This window comes from Knufia obscura (genome assembly GCF_036327395.1).
Source record: "Knufia obscura strain CCFEE 5817 isolate CBS 148926 chromosome Unknown scaffold_9, whole genome shotgun sequence".
Lineage (NCBI taxonomy): Eukaryota > Fungi > Ascomycota > Eurotiomycetes > Chaetothyriales > Trichomeriaceae > Knufia > Knufia obscura.
The window spans coordinates 693,588-707,346 of record NW_027042695.1 but is presented as its reverse complement, the minus strand read 5'-3'; the positions used below and the strand labels follow the sequence as shown (position 1 = coordinate 707,346).

Below are 13,759 nucleotides of genomic sequence, written 5' to 3'. Positions count from 1 at the left end.
CCGAGCGTAAATAATGAGCTTTGTGGCAAACCCCGGACGTGCCATTGATCATGTAGCTGCCAGGCTCCGACGTTAATCAAGCACCAACATTGACCATGGTACCGCTGAGAGCATTTTCCGCGTACCAAAGTCTAGTCGAGTACCTCGTAAGAAACGAGTAGTTGTATGGCTACCCGTAGCACTTTGCACCTGTCGGGAAGCTGCTTTCCCACTGGATGCCGACTACAGCTATCGAGCAACGTACTATCATGAGCACCTGGAAGAGTGGAGCCATGGTTATTCGCATCATCTACGTTTTCGTTATCCAGTGAGATTCGGAGAAGGTCCCGCAGCGCAATCATGCCCAAATGCTGATCATTGTTATTGTGTTCAAAAGAACACTTATTCGGCGTTTTGGTAGTTCGCCGATCAACACAGCATGCGGCCTACGAGGCCACCATATCAGGTGTACCGATTGTCGAGACATCGACTCTGATTGATCCACCATTGAACCTCTCAGATTCGCCACGACAGAGCGTGCCATATAACCATATGCGAGTAACTCAGCACTGACTCGCAATGGAAACAAGATCATGTGCAAGAGAAGCAGGTTGACCCCAAAGCTCTGCTCCACAGTCCTAAACGGCTTGCTTGTCCGCATCATCGGCCCTCTACACGTCGGATACGAATACATCAGCTCGATTTTGCTCAGGCACGGTTACAAAATCATGCATGACTAGTTTGCATCGTCTGGTTTATGCTTCGGAGATATAGTAATGGTGTCACCATTCGCAACCGAGCATCATCGAATATGTAGAGCTCCCTACTGCGATAGCTTTGTCTACGATCGAGCTGTATTGCCTAGAACATCTTTCGCTCTCTTCGAGTGTGCAGAACACTCGCCACCAGGGAGAAGCCTTGCGTGGTTCGCACAAATAATCCTGGAGCGTTAAGGAGAGATCTAGCATGCGAGTGCTTATAAACATGAAGCAGCTATGGATGAGCAATCTCGTTAGATCTGCGCATTGAGGCAGGGGTTTGACAAGCCGCTTAATCTCTTGGATCCCACGAATTTGCTGGCATGATGACAAGGGAACGAGATGATGCCGACTAGCCGTGGATCTAGAGTCCGCCACGACAGCTCGAAGCAGCATAGACTGTCCTGCGGCTGATATTCCTGGCTACGATGACCGGACATAAATGTTGTGCAGGCTTCGAAAATCCTCGTGATTGGCTCTGAGCACAGTTCGGGGTACTTTTCTGCTTGTCAAGCACCAATTACTGTATCACAAACTGGCTTTGCCGAACCCCGAGCTAAGCACCAGCGGCGCAAAGCTCTGGGTATGAAAATAGCAGCAGATGTTCGCAAACGGCGGCCTGAGGGCTCACAAGCTTAACCGCATTCGGGTTATTCCACGCCCCTGTTTGTGTCTGTTGCTCTTTGTGTTCAGTCAAGCGTCTCACAGCATGCGATGGTAGTGGTCATCACTTTTCGTCTCGTCAAGCTGCTTCTGCCGTTCAGCTATTGCATGAAGCAATGTTTCCAGCTTCAGCTTCAAGAAACTTCAGAGCCGCACATAGTCATGCCCTGTTCCAGGACGACTATCGAGCTCGACAGGAGACAAGCGACCTGTTTCCTTTCCCAGCTAGCTAGCTAGCTATATTGCATTCAACTTGCATGCCGCTGCCTCTTCGAGAGGGCCTAACACTATGCCTCCGGCGACCTAGGCGTACCAAATCGTTGTTCGGCACTCCACCAGCGACCCATGCTCGCTGCCCCATTCTCGCGTGTTGAATCATGTTGCTATTATCTTTTTTCAGCCTTCAGGAACTCTGCCACTCCTTCGCCCTCCCCATGGTCTCGCTTTAGCCCAGCGCCCGCTAATCTCGATTCTGCCTGCTTTCGCTTTCGTCAAGGCTCTCACTGGCTACCGTCTGGCCCAATTCCCCACTGGCGGACTAACTCGAACAACGATTCAGGGAGCCCTTCTCACAGGATTTGCCTGCATCGCTCAGGCTCAGCCCGTCTGACTGCCCAGTAGTCTCGTCATCTTCGCTCCTCTTATCCTTCCCAGCCTATCTCTCCTGCTGGTCCTTGCTTCGCCTTCTTGCTTCGGTCCCTGTCCTCCACGCCTGTTCCTCCGACCGGGCTTTACTCTATCCTATTACTGTAATATCCTTACCAACCAAGACATTCGCTGTTCACTCTCACCATTTCCTACAGCTATACACGTTCGTTTCAACCTTCAACACGTCAACGGGTTGCTCGGACGCGCTCGATACACCTGAGGAGCTTCGCGCCAGCTACATCATTGACCTAATCAGTATTGCTAGCGAATAGGGAGGGAAGAAGTAATAGTGCAGCAACACAAGGGAAAAAGCCTCAGCGTAGCTTCCTCGGCCATGGAGGAAGACGCGAACAACACCAATGGCGGCCTGCGACCTATTTCAACACCAAACCTTGCATCGAGATTCCCATCGTTAAGGAGGCTGAACTCTTCGGAGCCATACCGACACAGGTCACTACCAGCCGAACCACAATCCGGCTCCGATGGTGGCAGCGAGACCACCTTCGCAGTTCTATATGACGATGGGCCAGACTATCATGTCGGACACTACGATGAGGAAGGTTCATTGGGCACGTCACGGCGACCGGACTCGCAGACCTCCTTCGCTCCCTCATTCCGCACCAGAGACAGTCGAGTATTCAGTGATGATCACGACATCGATCAGAATCCTGACCTCCTCGCAAACCAAAGGCTTCTCGCCGAAGGTTACATGAACAACAACGACCCATACAGGGATCACCCGTCGCCGCAGTTCAATATGTACTCCCAAGAAACCCTAACATCGAATAATTATTCTAATGGTTATCCTAATGAAAAGGCCGCACTGGCCATGCCGGAGCCGGGTCGGCCTCTGAGCTCACACTCGCATCAGAGCTGGTGCACGTGTGATGACGATCATGGACACTCATTCGACAAGGGCACGAACTTCGATATTGAAGCACAGAAAGAGCCATCTACACCCACGCCATTCTTACAAGATGAGAAGAAGGCTCCTCAAGGAGCGAAAGGTCCTGGCGGCCCTGGCGGCCCAGGCGGTAAGGGTCCTCCAGGCCCCGGCGGCAAACCCGGCGGTGGCCCACCTGGTGGTGGTCCTCCAGCGCTGCCGCCATTCCCGCCTGGGTTCCCTGAAGAATACAAGGTATGAACAATGTAGATGCAATATCGACACAAGCTGACATTACTAGGTTGTCTGGGATGGCCCAGAAGATCAATTGAATCCGAAAAACTGGCCTTCGTCGAAGAAGTGGAGGGCAACCGCGTGTATAGCGTCTTTCACCTTCCTATCACCCCTAGCGTCTTCTATGATCGCGCCTGCCCTCGACCAGATCATGCGAGACTTTGACATCACAGTGCAACTCGAGGCGCAAATCACACTGTCCATTTTCGTGCTGGCTTATGCCGTTGGTCCTATGCTACTCGGTCCTCTATCAGAATTGTATGGAAGAGTGTACGTCTCGCAAGCCTCTAACGTTTTCTTCCTGATCTTCAACACACTATGCGGCTTCTCTCAATCCAAGCAACAGCTGATGGCCTTCCGATTCTTGGCTGGTCTAGGAGGATCTGCACCGCTTGCTATCGGTGGTGGTGTGCTTGGAGACATTTTCAAGCCGGAAGAGCGTGGTAAGGCAATGGGTATATACGCCATGGGCCCTTTGCTAGGTCCAGCCATTGGCCCGTTGGTTGGTGGTTGGGTAGCTGAATATTCAACCTGGAGATGGATGTTTTACGCTACCTCCATCGTCAACCTGGTCGTCCTCATTGCTGGCTTCTTCTTCTTTAAAGAGACATATGCGCCATACCTGCTTCACATCAAAGCGAAGAGAATCCGAAAGGAAACTGGAAACGATAAGTACCGAGCGCCTGGTGAAGAAGACCTCAATCTGCCTATCTACAAAAAGGTAGCGAGAACCATGGGTCGTGCTTTCGGCATGTTGTTCACTCAGCCAATTGTGCAGGTCATGGCTCTGTACATGGGTTTCTCATATGGTATTCTCTACCTCGTACTTTCAACATATCCTGCACTTTGGAAACAGCAATACGGTCAAAGTCCAGGTATATCCGGTCTGAACTACATATCACTTGGTCTCGGTTTCTTTATCGGCGCGCCCCTTTGCGGTAAAGCGAATGACACGATATACAAGAAATTGAAGGCAAAGACTCGCGACGGGAAAGGACAGCCAGAGTTCCGTATGCCGCTAGTGATTGTGATGTCTCTTCTGGTTCCGATCGGTCTCGTGACCTATGGTTGGTCAGCCCACGCTCATACTCACTGGATCGTTCCCAACATCGGCGCCTTTCTGCTTGCCATCGGCACAATCGCGGCGTTCCAGTGCGTCACCACATACCTTGTCGACACTTTCATGCGGTTTGCTGTGTCTGCTGTCGCGGCCGTCACAGTCCTGCGGTCACTTTTCGGTTTCGCGTTTCCCATTTTTGCGCCAGCTATGTATAGCGCACTGGGATATGGATGGGGTAATACTGTGCTCGCAATCGCTGCTCTTGGTATCGGCCTGCCTACTCCGGCGCTGCTATGGCTATTTGGTATGTTTGATCATCACATCCTTGATATCCTCAAAACTAACAATCTATCTAGGACAGAAACTGCGAGCGAGGAGTTCCATGGCCAGGCTAGCCGCTGCCGGGCCTCCGGGAGGCAAACCCGGGGGCCCTGGAGGCCCTGGCGGAAAAGGACCGGGTGGACCAGGTGGACCGGGCGGCAAAGGTCCTGGAGGGCCAGGCGGAAAAGGCCCAGGTCCAAACGGTCCGCCTAAAGGACCTCCTACGCAATGATCATCTTTGCATTAGAGTTCTCAAGACCCAAAACATCTTCCAGTCGTCTATGAAGCGGGCGGGCGTTGTCACACTATTGTGACGGGACTCGGGAGGCTAGCTCAAAAGTGAAGCCCATCGTGGCCGTACCAGCGTCGCATCAATACCTCAAACTATCATGGCAACGAAGACACCATGTTTTTACTTGTCGGCATTATCTCACGACATCATGACCATTAGCAGCAGCTGCCTACCGCGCAGAGAAATGTACAAAGCTTCTCATATGTTTCATTTCAAATTAGCTACCCATTGTTTTCGACTTCAGGAAGCAAGCGACGTCGTTGTACAGCTGGGACGCGAAAGCACTAATAGAGGAGGACACGCGTCAAGAGCGTCGATGAGGAGGCCAGGAAGGAGTAAGGCGGTGAAGGTGCTGGGTATGGAGTTGAAGGCAGGAACGTCACAGAGCGCCTTCCCATGAGAAATCAATGAAATAATTTCAACCATTTAACTTTGTGTTTATTGTCACGCCGTACATTCAACCCACTAACACTGCGCACAAACATTCACTGAGGACTTGGTCAAGGTAAGCATGTCAACACTGCCATACTCCAGAAGCACATGCTGACTGCCGAAATACTTCTCTCACTACTGTCGCTGCTCTTGGCTTTGTCGTTATAGAAGATCAAATACCACCCATAGCCATTATCACCATAATCTGCAAATCATATCCCAACCGCCAGCACAACCTCATCGAACACTCTCAATTATCATTCAAAAATCGCGCACAAACATCCCGCAATCGATGAGGTCCGGCGTCAGAAAATGGGTCATAGCTGCACTAGAGGTGTGGCATGCAGCATATATGCAAGCTCAGGAACAACGTGAACAACAAGCCGTATCTGACGCTGGCAAACCGAACGAGCACGGCGCTGCGGTATCGCACAAGGTGTTGAAGGCGCAAGTACCTATCTTGCCAGTGTCGAGGTCTAGGACTGGCGAATCAACAACGCAGAAGCAAGTCAAACGGTCATAGTGGCTCGCGAGTACGAGTACTTTCGAAATTGCTACTTCCTGAGACCAGAGGATGGACTTAGTGTCCTCGGCACTTGGTTGTCTTTTTATGTGCGTGATATTTGCGGTGCGACGCATAGCAACCGGAATATTGATACATTGCAGAATTGACCCATCAAACGATTATTCCCAAACCATGTCAATTCGCAGATCTTCACTCCAAGAGAAAAAAAGCATAGTTAGCGTCGGCCACCGTACGAACATTGTTTTCTTCCAAAACCTACGAGGATTACGTGGTGAAGGTATACATTGGGACAAGCACTGGAAGAGGTACGCTAGGAAGCTTTCCATTAACGACGTGGGTAACAATGTATGAAATCATGCTCGTGTGATGAAAGTCATCGATTCGAATCTATGGCTTCGGCCTTCTGTGGTCACGATAGCACAAATCACAATGCTGCAGTTGCCTGTATTTGTCTTCAGTACAAGAACACTGAGCTTCAGCACGACAAGAAGCGAGCAGTCGAATTACACACCGCTAAACCCAGACCCTTAAAAAACAAGAATTGACCGTGCCAACCAAGACAGAGCACTAGCATCACATGCCACTTTTTCAGACGTTAACCGTCGAAGGCCAACGCTATCTCGTTGTCACCGCTAGATCAAAATGAATCGAGCAAGAAATCTGGACGGGGCAGACTGAAGCACGCTATGATGAAGCAGTGCGAGCCCATTCGCACCACGAGATAACGGCCGGAGCATCTATGAAGACAGAATGGAAAGAATCAGCTGAATGCAGCCGGAAGGGCTTGGATTGTGTGGTTGAAAAAGATGCTAGCGGTAATGAAGCTCTCTGGTACAAGTCACCATACTTCAACGATGTAGAATCAAACCATTCTGATGAGATAGCATTGTAACATATCCTTCGGTTCAGTAAACCGCTTGAGCTGGCTGCATGGGTACCTTGAGGCATTAAGTGTAGGTCCAGGCATTATTCAATCGCTCCCATACCAGCGCATCGACCATTAAATCCTACCAGAAACCCATCTGCCCTTCAGAAATCATCCTCAGTCGTAGCAAGCCAGCGATACCAGACACTACTCCCTCCTAACATCTTAGCCCTGCACATTCAAGCCAGACTCACCCTGCCCAGGCTGATTTTTCATCGGTGTACGTTTCAATTTGTTCCCGAATATATCATCCGCAATCTCAATTCCAAGCCCAATACCACCCACCGGAAACAAACCCTCTCGATCCTCCCTCGTTCCCTTAGTCGTATACCTCACATCCTCAACCCTTCTATACACCGTCCTCCCACCACCATCAACAACATAATTACCCTCACCCTCCCCCTCCCCCGGAACAAGCACATCCGCTGCCGCACAAGCATCAAACCTCCAGTGCACCCCAAGCCAAACCCGACTAAGCGCATTCTCCCAAATCGCCTCCCAACAACTCCCAAACTTCCGCTCAACCTTTGTCCTCACGGTCCCCTGCTGCTTCTCAATCGGCAATTTAGGCTCATATTTCTGCCTCAAGTCCCGTGAAACCCCATTCAACTCCTCAGACACAAAGTCGAATTCTATGTTATCAGGTTCGTGATCCCCCCACGGTCCCAAACGGAATGTCTCACCCACACGTCCATTATAGTACCTTCGCACGATCTGGAAACACGCAGCCCCAAACGTCGCATGACCAGACGGATACGCCGGGAACGGCGGCTTAAACGACAATTCATGGCTATTCGTCGCGGGCGCACCAAGACTCAACCAGAACGGATCCCCATGGTTCTCACGGCCATCGCTACGAACACCGGACAACGGGCGCCAGAAATCGAAGTACCATTTCTCGCGCCAGGAGAGGATGCCCGCGTCGGCCATGGCTGCGTTCGCGAGGGCGAAGATCCGCGCGAAGTCTGCGTTGTTATCTTCGCTGGTTAAGTCATTTGCCTTTCTGTATTTCGTGGCGATGACGCGGAGAATCTGGTTGTACAGGCGGGGTGGAGTCCCGATTAGATTTGCGCCGTCGTAGGCCCAGAAGTGGCCTTTTGCTGTTTGGGTGGGACTGCGTTTTGTGGAAGGGAGGTGTGTGGCGCCGCCCATGCGGATTACGTCGTCGAGGGCGCTGTCGTATTCGGCGCGTTGGTGGGTGTCGTTGATGATTAGGGGTGGGTCGGCGATGTAGTGCTCTTGCTGGATGGCGAAGCGTTTTGCTCGGGCGCCGTAGTAGGGGGCGTGGCGGGGCGTTGTGATTTTTGTATTAGGGCCGTCCGCGGGGCCGTCTGGGTTTATGAGAGAGACTCGGATGGGGTGGGTTGGTTCATCTTCGAAGTGGTAGTGTCCTCCAGCGAGGGTGTAACCTGTCGAGTCTGCGCCTTCTGGGTGGTTCAGCAGGTCGAACATTGCTTTACCTACTTTGACGCCGAATTCGTAGTCTGGTGAGGTGGTTTGCAGGTCTCCATGAAGTACTTGGAAATCTTGTCGCAATTTCACAAGCTTTGCATTGAGTTGGCGTGCTGCGTATTTTGATATGCTTGGATACTCAGTCTGCTGAGGCTGAGGGTTATGCTCGTTCTGGTCAGTGTTTTGCTCAGTGTTTTGCTCAGTGTTTTGCTCAGTGTTTTGCTCAGTGTTTTGCTCAGTGTTTTGCTCAGTGTTTTGCTCAGTGCTTTCCTTAAGATTCTTCTCCGGGGCGACAGGGACTGGATCTGGCTGCTTGTAGAGCTTATCGAGCACGGTTATAGCAGCACCGGAAACTGCCTGTAGCGCGTCAGTGGCACCTGTACGATCCGGGAGGTGGGCAGGGTCTGATGCGTCAAGCTTCCGGTCTAGGTAGGTCTTAATGCCTGTCGAGGTTTCGATGGCAAAGTAAGCATCGTGGATGGCCAAGTGCAGGATGCCAAGAGCTCGAGCACTGATCGGAGGTCCGCCTTGAGGCCCCTGGATAGGTTCCGAGTGGGTGAGACGATTGAGCTCAAGGCCGGCGTGGTTCCAGTACAGGATGTAGTTCTTGTTGGGCTCTTCCTCTTTGACCTCTGGTAGCACAAGTGGTTTTTCATCCATTGTGGTTAGTGTTGACGAGCAGTCGGGATCGATTGCTTATCGAGCGTGGCAAAAGACTTTCACGAGTCAGGCGGCAGCACAACCGAAGTCTGCTAAGCCAGTTGAATATGAAGTGAGAGGATGAATAGGGCAGATTTCCAAGTTGCTGTAGGACACAGGCTTATGTACTCGTTGGTATCAAAAGATTCAGAAGCATGTTGAAACACTCACTGTTCAGCTTGTGCCCTGCATCTGGCACACGAAGTACAGTTCTCGGCGTCAGCATGACACTCTTGGCCGGCCCAGTTCACGAGAAGGAACAGCGCCATGGCAAGGCAGCAGCACTTGGCGCGCTGGGTAAGTGTCGACGTTGGGGCCGTCGTCATGCTTGCCCAGAGACATGTGCATACCTCGAGACCTCGTACCATCCTAAGACCGCGTGGAGGATTGAAGAAAGGCGGGGATACGGGTGCCAAGCGTTCGAGACTGTGGTGCTGTCCATGTTCGCCCGTTGACAGCAATGTATGTGGCGGCTTTCGTAGCTATGTCCCTATCGAGCGACGGCATACTTGGAGGTGAAGACAAGGCGCATCGCGAAGTGCTCAAGCTTCGCAACCGGTAAGCAGAACCAGCAACCCTCTCAGTGAACAGACCAATGCCCTAGAACTCGTCTCATGATCAATCAGCTGCAGAGGCTGGCTGCAACAGGCTCAATTGATCGTACACATGCAGTGCAGGCGATGTGAAGAAACGAGTTGCTGTAAACCAATGACAAACGAGTGTCATCGAGGTCAAGCGGTCTCAAAGGATAGTAGAAGCGGTCGTTGACGAGAAGCTGAAGTCCTTTGCATCTCAAGGGTCTTGTAGCGAAGTGATTGGTAGAGCTCTTCAGCCGCAGAAACGCCCATTGTTCATGATTGGCTGCGTTGGCGAACTGCGTAGGCGATGATGCCAGCTTAGCGAATTTGGCCATATGGTGAGTGGAATCCAAGCATGAGCACCGTAGTGTTTGGGGGAACCAAGCGAGTGCTCAATGTTGCTGGTTGGCAAAAGGCTGTAGAGCTGGTTAAGCCTCTCCTGGACTCACCACTCTCTGCTGCAATGACTGCACACATGCTCGTAGCGAGCTGCCTAGGCTGAACACATATTCTTTGCCCAGGCCTGATCAACCTTAGTCGAGCACGCATGTCACAAAGATCCAAATGAACCATCCCAAGTCGTCGCGTGTTGGACCTCAGACCGCGCGTGGCGCTTTCAAAATTCGAACAGGGTTTTGCTCTGTTGAGCCATAGTCAGCTAGACGACAGCGCAGGCTAGGCTCGCAAAAGAACACTGATCTGGGCACGGCACGGTACACGACCAGAAGCAAGAGCGACAGAAATAGTTAAGGAGCTGTCGAGTGCTAAACACAAATGGCAGGTCAGCATCACGTGCATTTTGCCTTATTGGGATTAGCGTGGGCAGAGAGCGCAGCGGGACCACCTGGTCAACAGTAGTGGTACTTACAGTATTCCCGATGGTTGACCTTGCTTTAGTAGCTCTGTAGCTTCAGCACACATCTGAATCTAGTCAGACCTTTCTATCTTGTCACATCGATGGGTTTTGCAGCTCACTGTGTTATTCGCCCTGCTTGGCGTGAATTTTGGGAAAGGTAAGATGACTCAGCGTCCAAGCTCTACAACACAAGCTCTTCAGCCGCGTCAAGGATGGGCACTGGGCACACCAGGCATATAATCACAGTCGTCGGACATGTGATCGCACCACTGGCCGCACAGGCGTAGACACAACCCGATAGAATTCAATGAATCGAACTAGGCCCGGCACTTGGCAAGGCGTTACCGACCGGGTCGATCTCAGCCTTGGAAAGCAACATTTCGCGAAGCCACCTAGCTGACATGGACCATCGCCGGATGTTCGAGGAAGCCAGAACGACTACCGAGACCAGCTCACGCATTATCACCGAGGTTCGCAAGAGAAAGGATATCGACAAGCTCGAACTTGATGAGTGAACGTTAGCATCGCTTTCAGGGCCTTTGCTCAATCTCAAGAAGGCGGCTTCTTCACGGACACTCGAATGTGGCTTCCAATGTCCGAGTGTCCAGCACAATTATACATACGTCGCTGCAGATCTCGGGATGTTGAAACGCTAGTCTCGTTGCTGTTTCTTTGTTCGCCAGCGGAGGCGTGATACTCACCCTCCTCGACGGAGAGATGTCGACGGCTTGCTTCCCACCTCAGCTTGCAGTCTCTAATTGAGCACCTCGGATGGTTGCATAGACAGATGGCCAACAGACCTCCAAGGTGAGTTCACGGGTATCTTGACATGAGGAGCCCTACTCACAAACACCAGCGAGCTCTTCCTCCCCAAGCCATCCATCAAGAGACGAAGAGATGACAACATCGAGCACGAGATCCTGCAGCGATTACACCAGCAAAGCCAAAGCTCGAGACCAAACACAGACACAAACGATACCGTCCGTCGACACACCCTCGGCGCCATAGTCGAACAGAAATGGGCCGAGCTTCACTCCGAGGACACCAACGACAATCCCCAACAGCAACCAACCTCGAACCATGACCCCTTAACACCAGCCAGCCGAAGTGCAACACGCGCACAAACTCCAGACCACCCATCATCCTTCCTCTTCGACGCAACGCCATCCCCGTCCTGGCTCAACGACGCAAGACATAACCTCCGAGAAACGAGCCAGACCCGTGCAACACTCACTCAGAAAGCAGCAGATCTCTACGCGACGGCCTCGGGTGTTATCCCACCGTACATTTGACACGCCTTGGCGAACTCGGAGTTCTTGATGAAGAGGACGAGGAGCCACAGTTTCCGGTAGGCTTGGATGCAGCAGAGCAGATCGACCAGGTTAGGTTCTTCTTGATACAGCTTGGGAGGATCGTGGATAGGCTGAGTGTTAGAGGATCGGTGGAGGAGATGGGGAGGGACATGGATCGACCCATGGAGGAAGACGTAAGAGATGAGTGAAAGTCGGGCTTGCAAGTTCATGGTCTGTTGTCAACAAACAGGTTGTTGCACATACTAACACGGTCCAACTAGTCTCGTCTCATCGAAGCAGCCGCCTAGGACCTGATAATCAATTCATGCCACAATAGCATTTCTCCTCCCCAATGTCGCTTCCCAGCCAGTCGAGTACCATCTTGCACGTCGACTAGTGCTTCTTCCGCAATACACTTGCCCACCAAGACACGCCCGTGCCATTGCCTGCCGGTAAGTTCTAACATCGATTCACCTTCGGTATCTCGCCCTGCCGCGCCAACTCCCGCTGGTGATGTTGCAATTCGTCTACATGTCCATGGCCAACCATTGATACCTCGCCCACGGGTCCTCATCGTTCCTTGCTTCTCGAATCGGCCATGAAACGGATCTCCCTCAGTCCCACACACATACCACGCATTCTGCAGCATGATCAATGCCCAAGACCTCAAACAACACCGCCTCAATCCGTGCAAACTCCGCATGAGCTTCCGCGCGCTGCTTATAGACATCCGTCAGCTCCTCGCGTAGAGCTGCGATTTCTTCAAGGCAGCTGTCGAGGACAGCATTGAGGATGATGACGTCGATGTTGGCTGCTTCTAATGGGTGTTGAGGTTCAGTTGCAGACTCTTCTTCACGCCGTATAGGGGGCACTCGGACTTCGAGCGCATCGTGGAAGATATCATCTTCATCTTCATGCTCGTAGTCGTGAAACTCTGTCTGAGTGCTGACGTCCGCAGTGGTATGCGTGTTCATGGATGTGGTGCGAGATGCGCGGTTCGTAGTGGCGCGGGATGTACGAACAGGGCTGGCTATGCTGCGGGGCCGACCCTGAGAGTTGACCGCGTCGCGTGGAACAAAGCCGTGATGGCACTCCACCGACCACCGTCTGTCTATGTCCTCGTTGTGGTGTCTGCGTGAAGCTCGCTTGTTCTTCGGAATCCTGGGGTATAGTTGAGGTTCTACCATGTCGCTGAGAAGGGTCTTGTGATCCAGTGTTGGTCAATCTTCGTGGCCTTGTTTGGTGGGTTGGAACCTCGTCGCTAAGAATATGCTTTGCGATCCTTATGAAGGGGAATTTGAACATGAAGCTGGAGAAGAGAGGATACATACTTGTATGGTCTTCTGGCGATATGCGCTGGAAAAGTACGTCTGTCTCGGTGGCCAGGCCATATTCGAAACCAGTCTTTCGTGAGTCTGAGACCTAGACAATGACTGGATCCAACCACAAGCTATTTCAGCCTGCACTATAGTCAGCTATCTTGATATCAAACACCTTCGAAAGCGTGTCGTAGTGAAACAGTGGAAGGATCTGATCGTGATTGTCTCTTGGTATCGTCCACGACGCTGAGACTTGATGTCGGGTTCTGTGACATCTTTGTCTCGCCAGAGACCAGATTCAGGTTTGTCAAAGACGGGTCTCAGGACATCTGCGTCTGAGCACGACCATGGGAGGTTAACCCAACTCGGTGCAAGCATATATATGCAGGAAGTTCCAACGCTTCTCCATTCTTCTCCCCAATCCAACACTGCCATCTACTCGTCGCGCATCAAAGTCGAATTTCCAGCTCAATCATATTTCGGTCGCAAACAGCTCAAACCACATCACGAACGTCACAAATAAGACTGCCCACCTTCGAGCATCGAAGCAAATCTCAACAGCATCATTGATAGCACAGCACTTGTCCTCATTCCATCGCCGTCAAGCAGAATGGCTATTGGGCATTTCATCATCCTCGCCATCATGGTCGCAATTTTCCTCCCCGAAACGTTTGCGGCGATAGGTCTAATCTTGTTTCTCAAGTACGTCCTTGAATACAACATGTTGTGAAGATATATGGTGTGGCTGCGATGTAGACAACCTGCTTTTGGCTTTGGTGTAA

The 13,759-nt window shown here is 51.7% G+C and overlaps 4 protein-coding genes across 4 annotated transcripts; 2 read left to right on the top strand and 2 right to left on the bottom strand.

Moving 5' to 3' along the window:
- Window positions 1-2,382: 2,382 nt before the first annotated feature.
- PMZ80_007587 (uncharacterized protein) lies at window positions 2,383-4,838 on the top strand (the record flags this gene model as incomplete). Its single annotated transcript, XM_064875994.1, has 3 exons — window positions 2,383-3,186; window positions 3,233-4,589; window positions 4,642-4,838. The coding sequence occupies 3 exons, from the start codon at window positions 2,383-2,385 to the stop codon at window positions 4,836-4,838; spliced, it is 2,358 nt and encodes a 785-aa protein (XP_064728258.1).
- A 2,108-nt stretch (window positions 4,839-6,946) lies between these two features.
- PMZ80_007586 (uncharacterized protein) lies at window positions 6,947-8,893 on the bottom strand (the record flags this gene model as incomplete). Its single annotated transcript, XM_064875993.1, has 1 exon — window positions 6,947-8,893. One exon carries the CDS (start codon window positions 8,891-8,893, stop codon window positions 6,947-6,949), a length of 1,947 nt encoding a protein of 648 aa, XP_064728257.1.
- A 2,260-nt stretch (window positions 8,894-11,153) lies between these two features.
- Window positions 11,154-11,658, top strand: PMZ80_007585 (uncharacterized protein; the record flags this gene model as incomplete). The annotated part of the gene is made up of 2 exons (XM_064875992.1): window positions 11,154-11,173; window positions 11,223-11,658. The coding sequence occupies 2 exons, from the start codon at window positions 11,154-11,156 to the stop codon at window positions 11,656-11,658; spliced, it is 456 nt and encodes a 151-aa protein (XP_064728256.1).
- Window positions 11,659-12,272: 614 nt separating this feature from the next.
- On the bottom strand, window positions 12,273-12,632 carry PMZ80_007584 (uncharacterized protein; the record flags this gene model as incomplete). Its single annotated transcript, XM_064875991.1, has 1 exon — window positions 12,273-12,632. One exon carries the CDS (start codon window positions 12,630-12,632, stop codon window positions 12,273-12,275), a length of 360 nt encoding a protein of 119 aa, XP_064728255.1.
- Window positions 12,633-13,759: the final 1,127 nt, after the last annotated feature.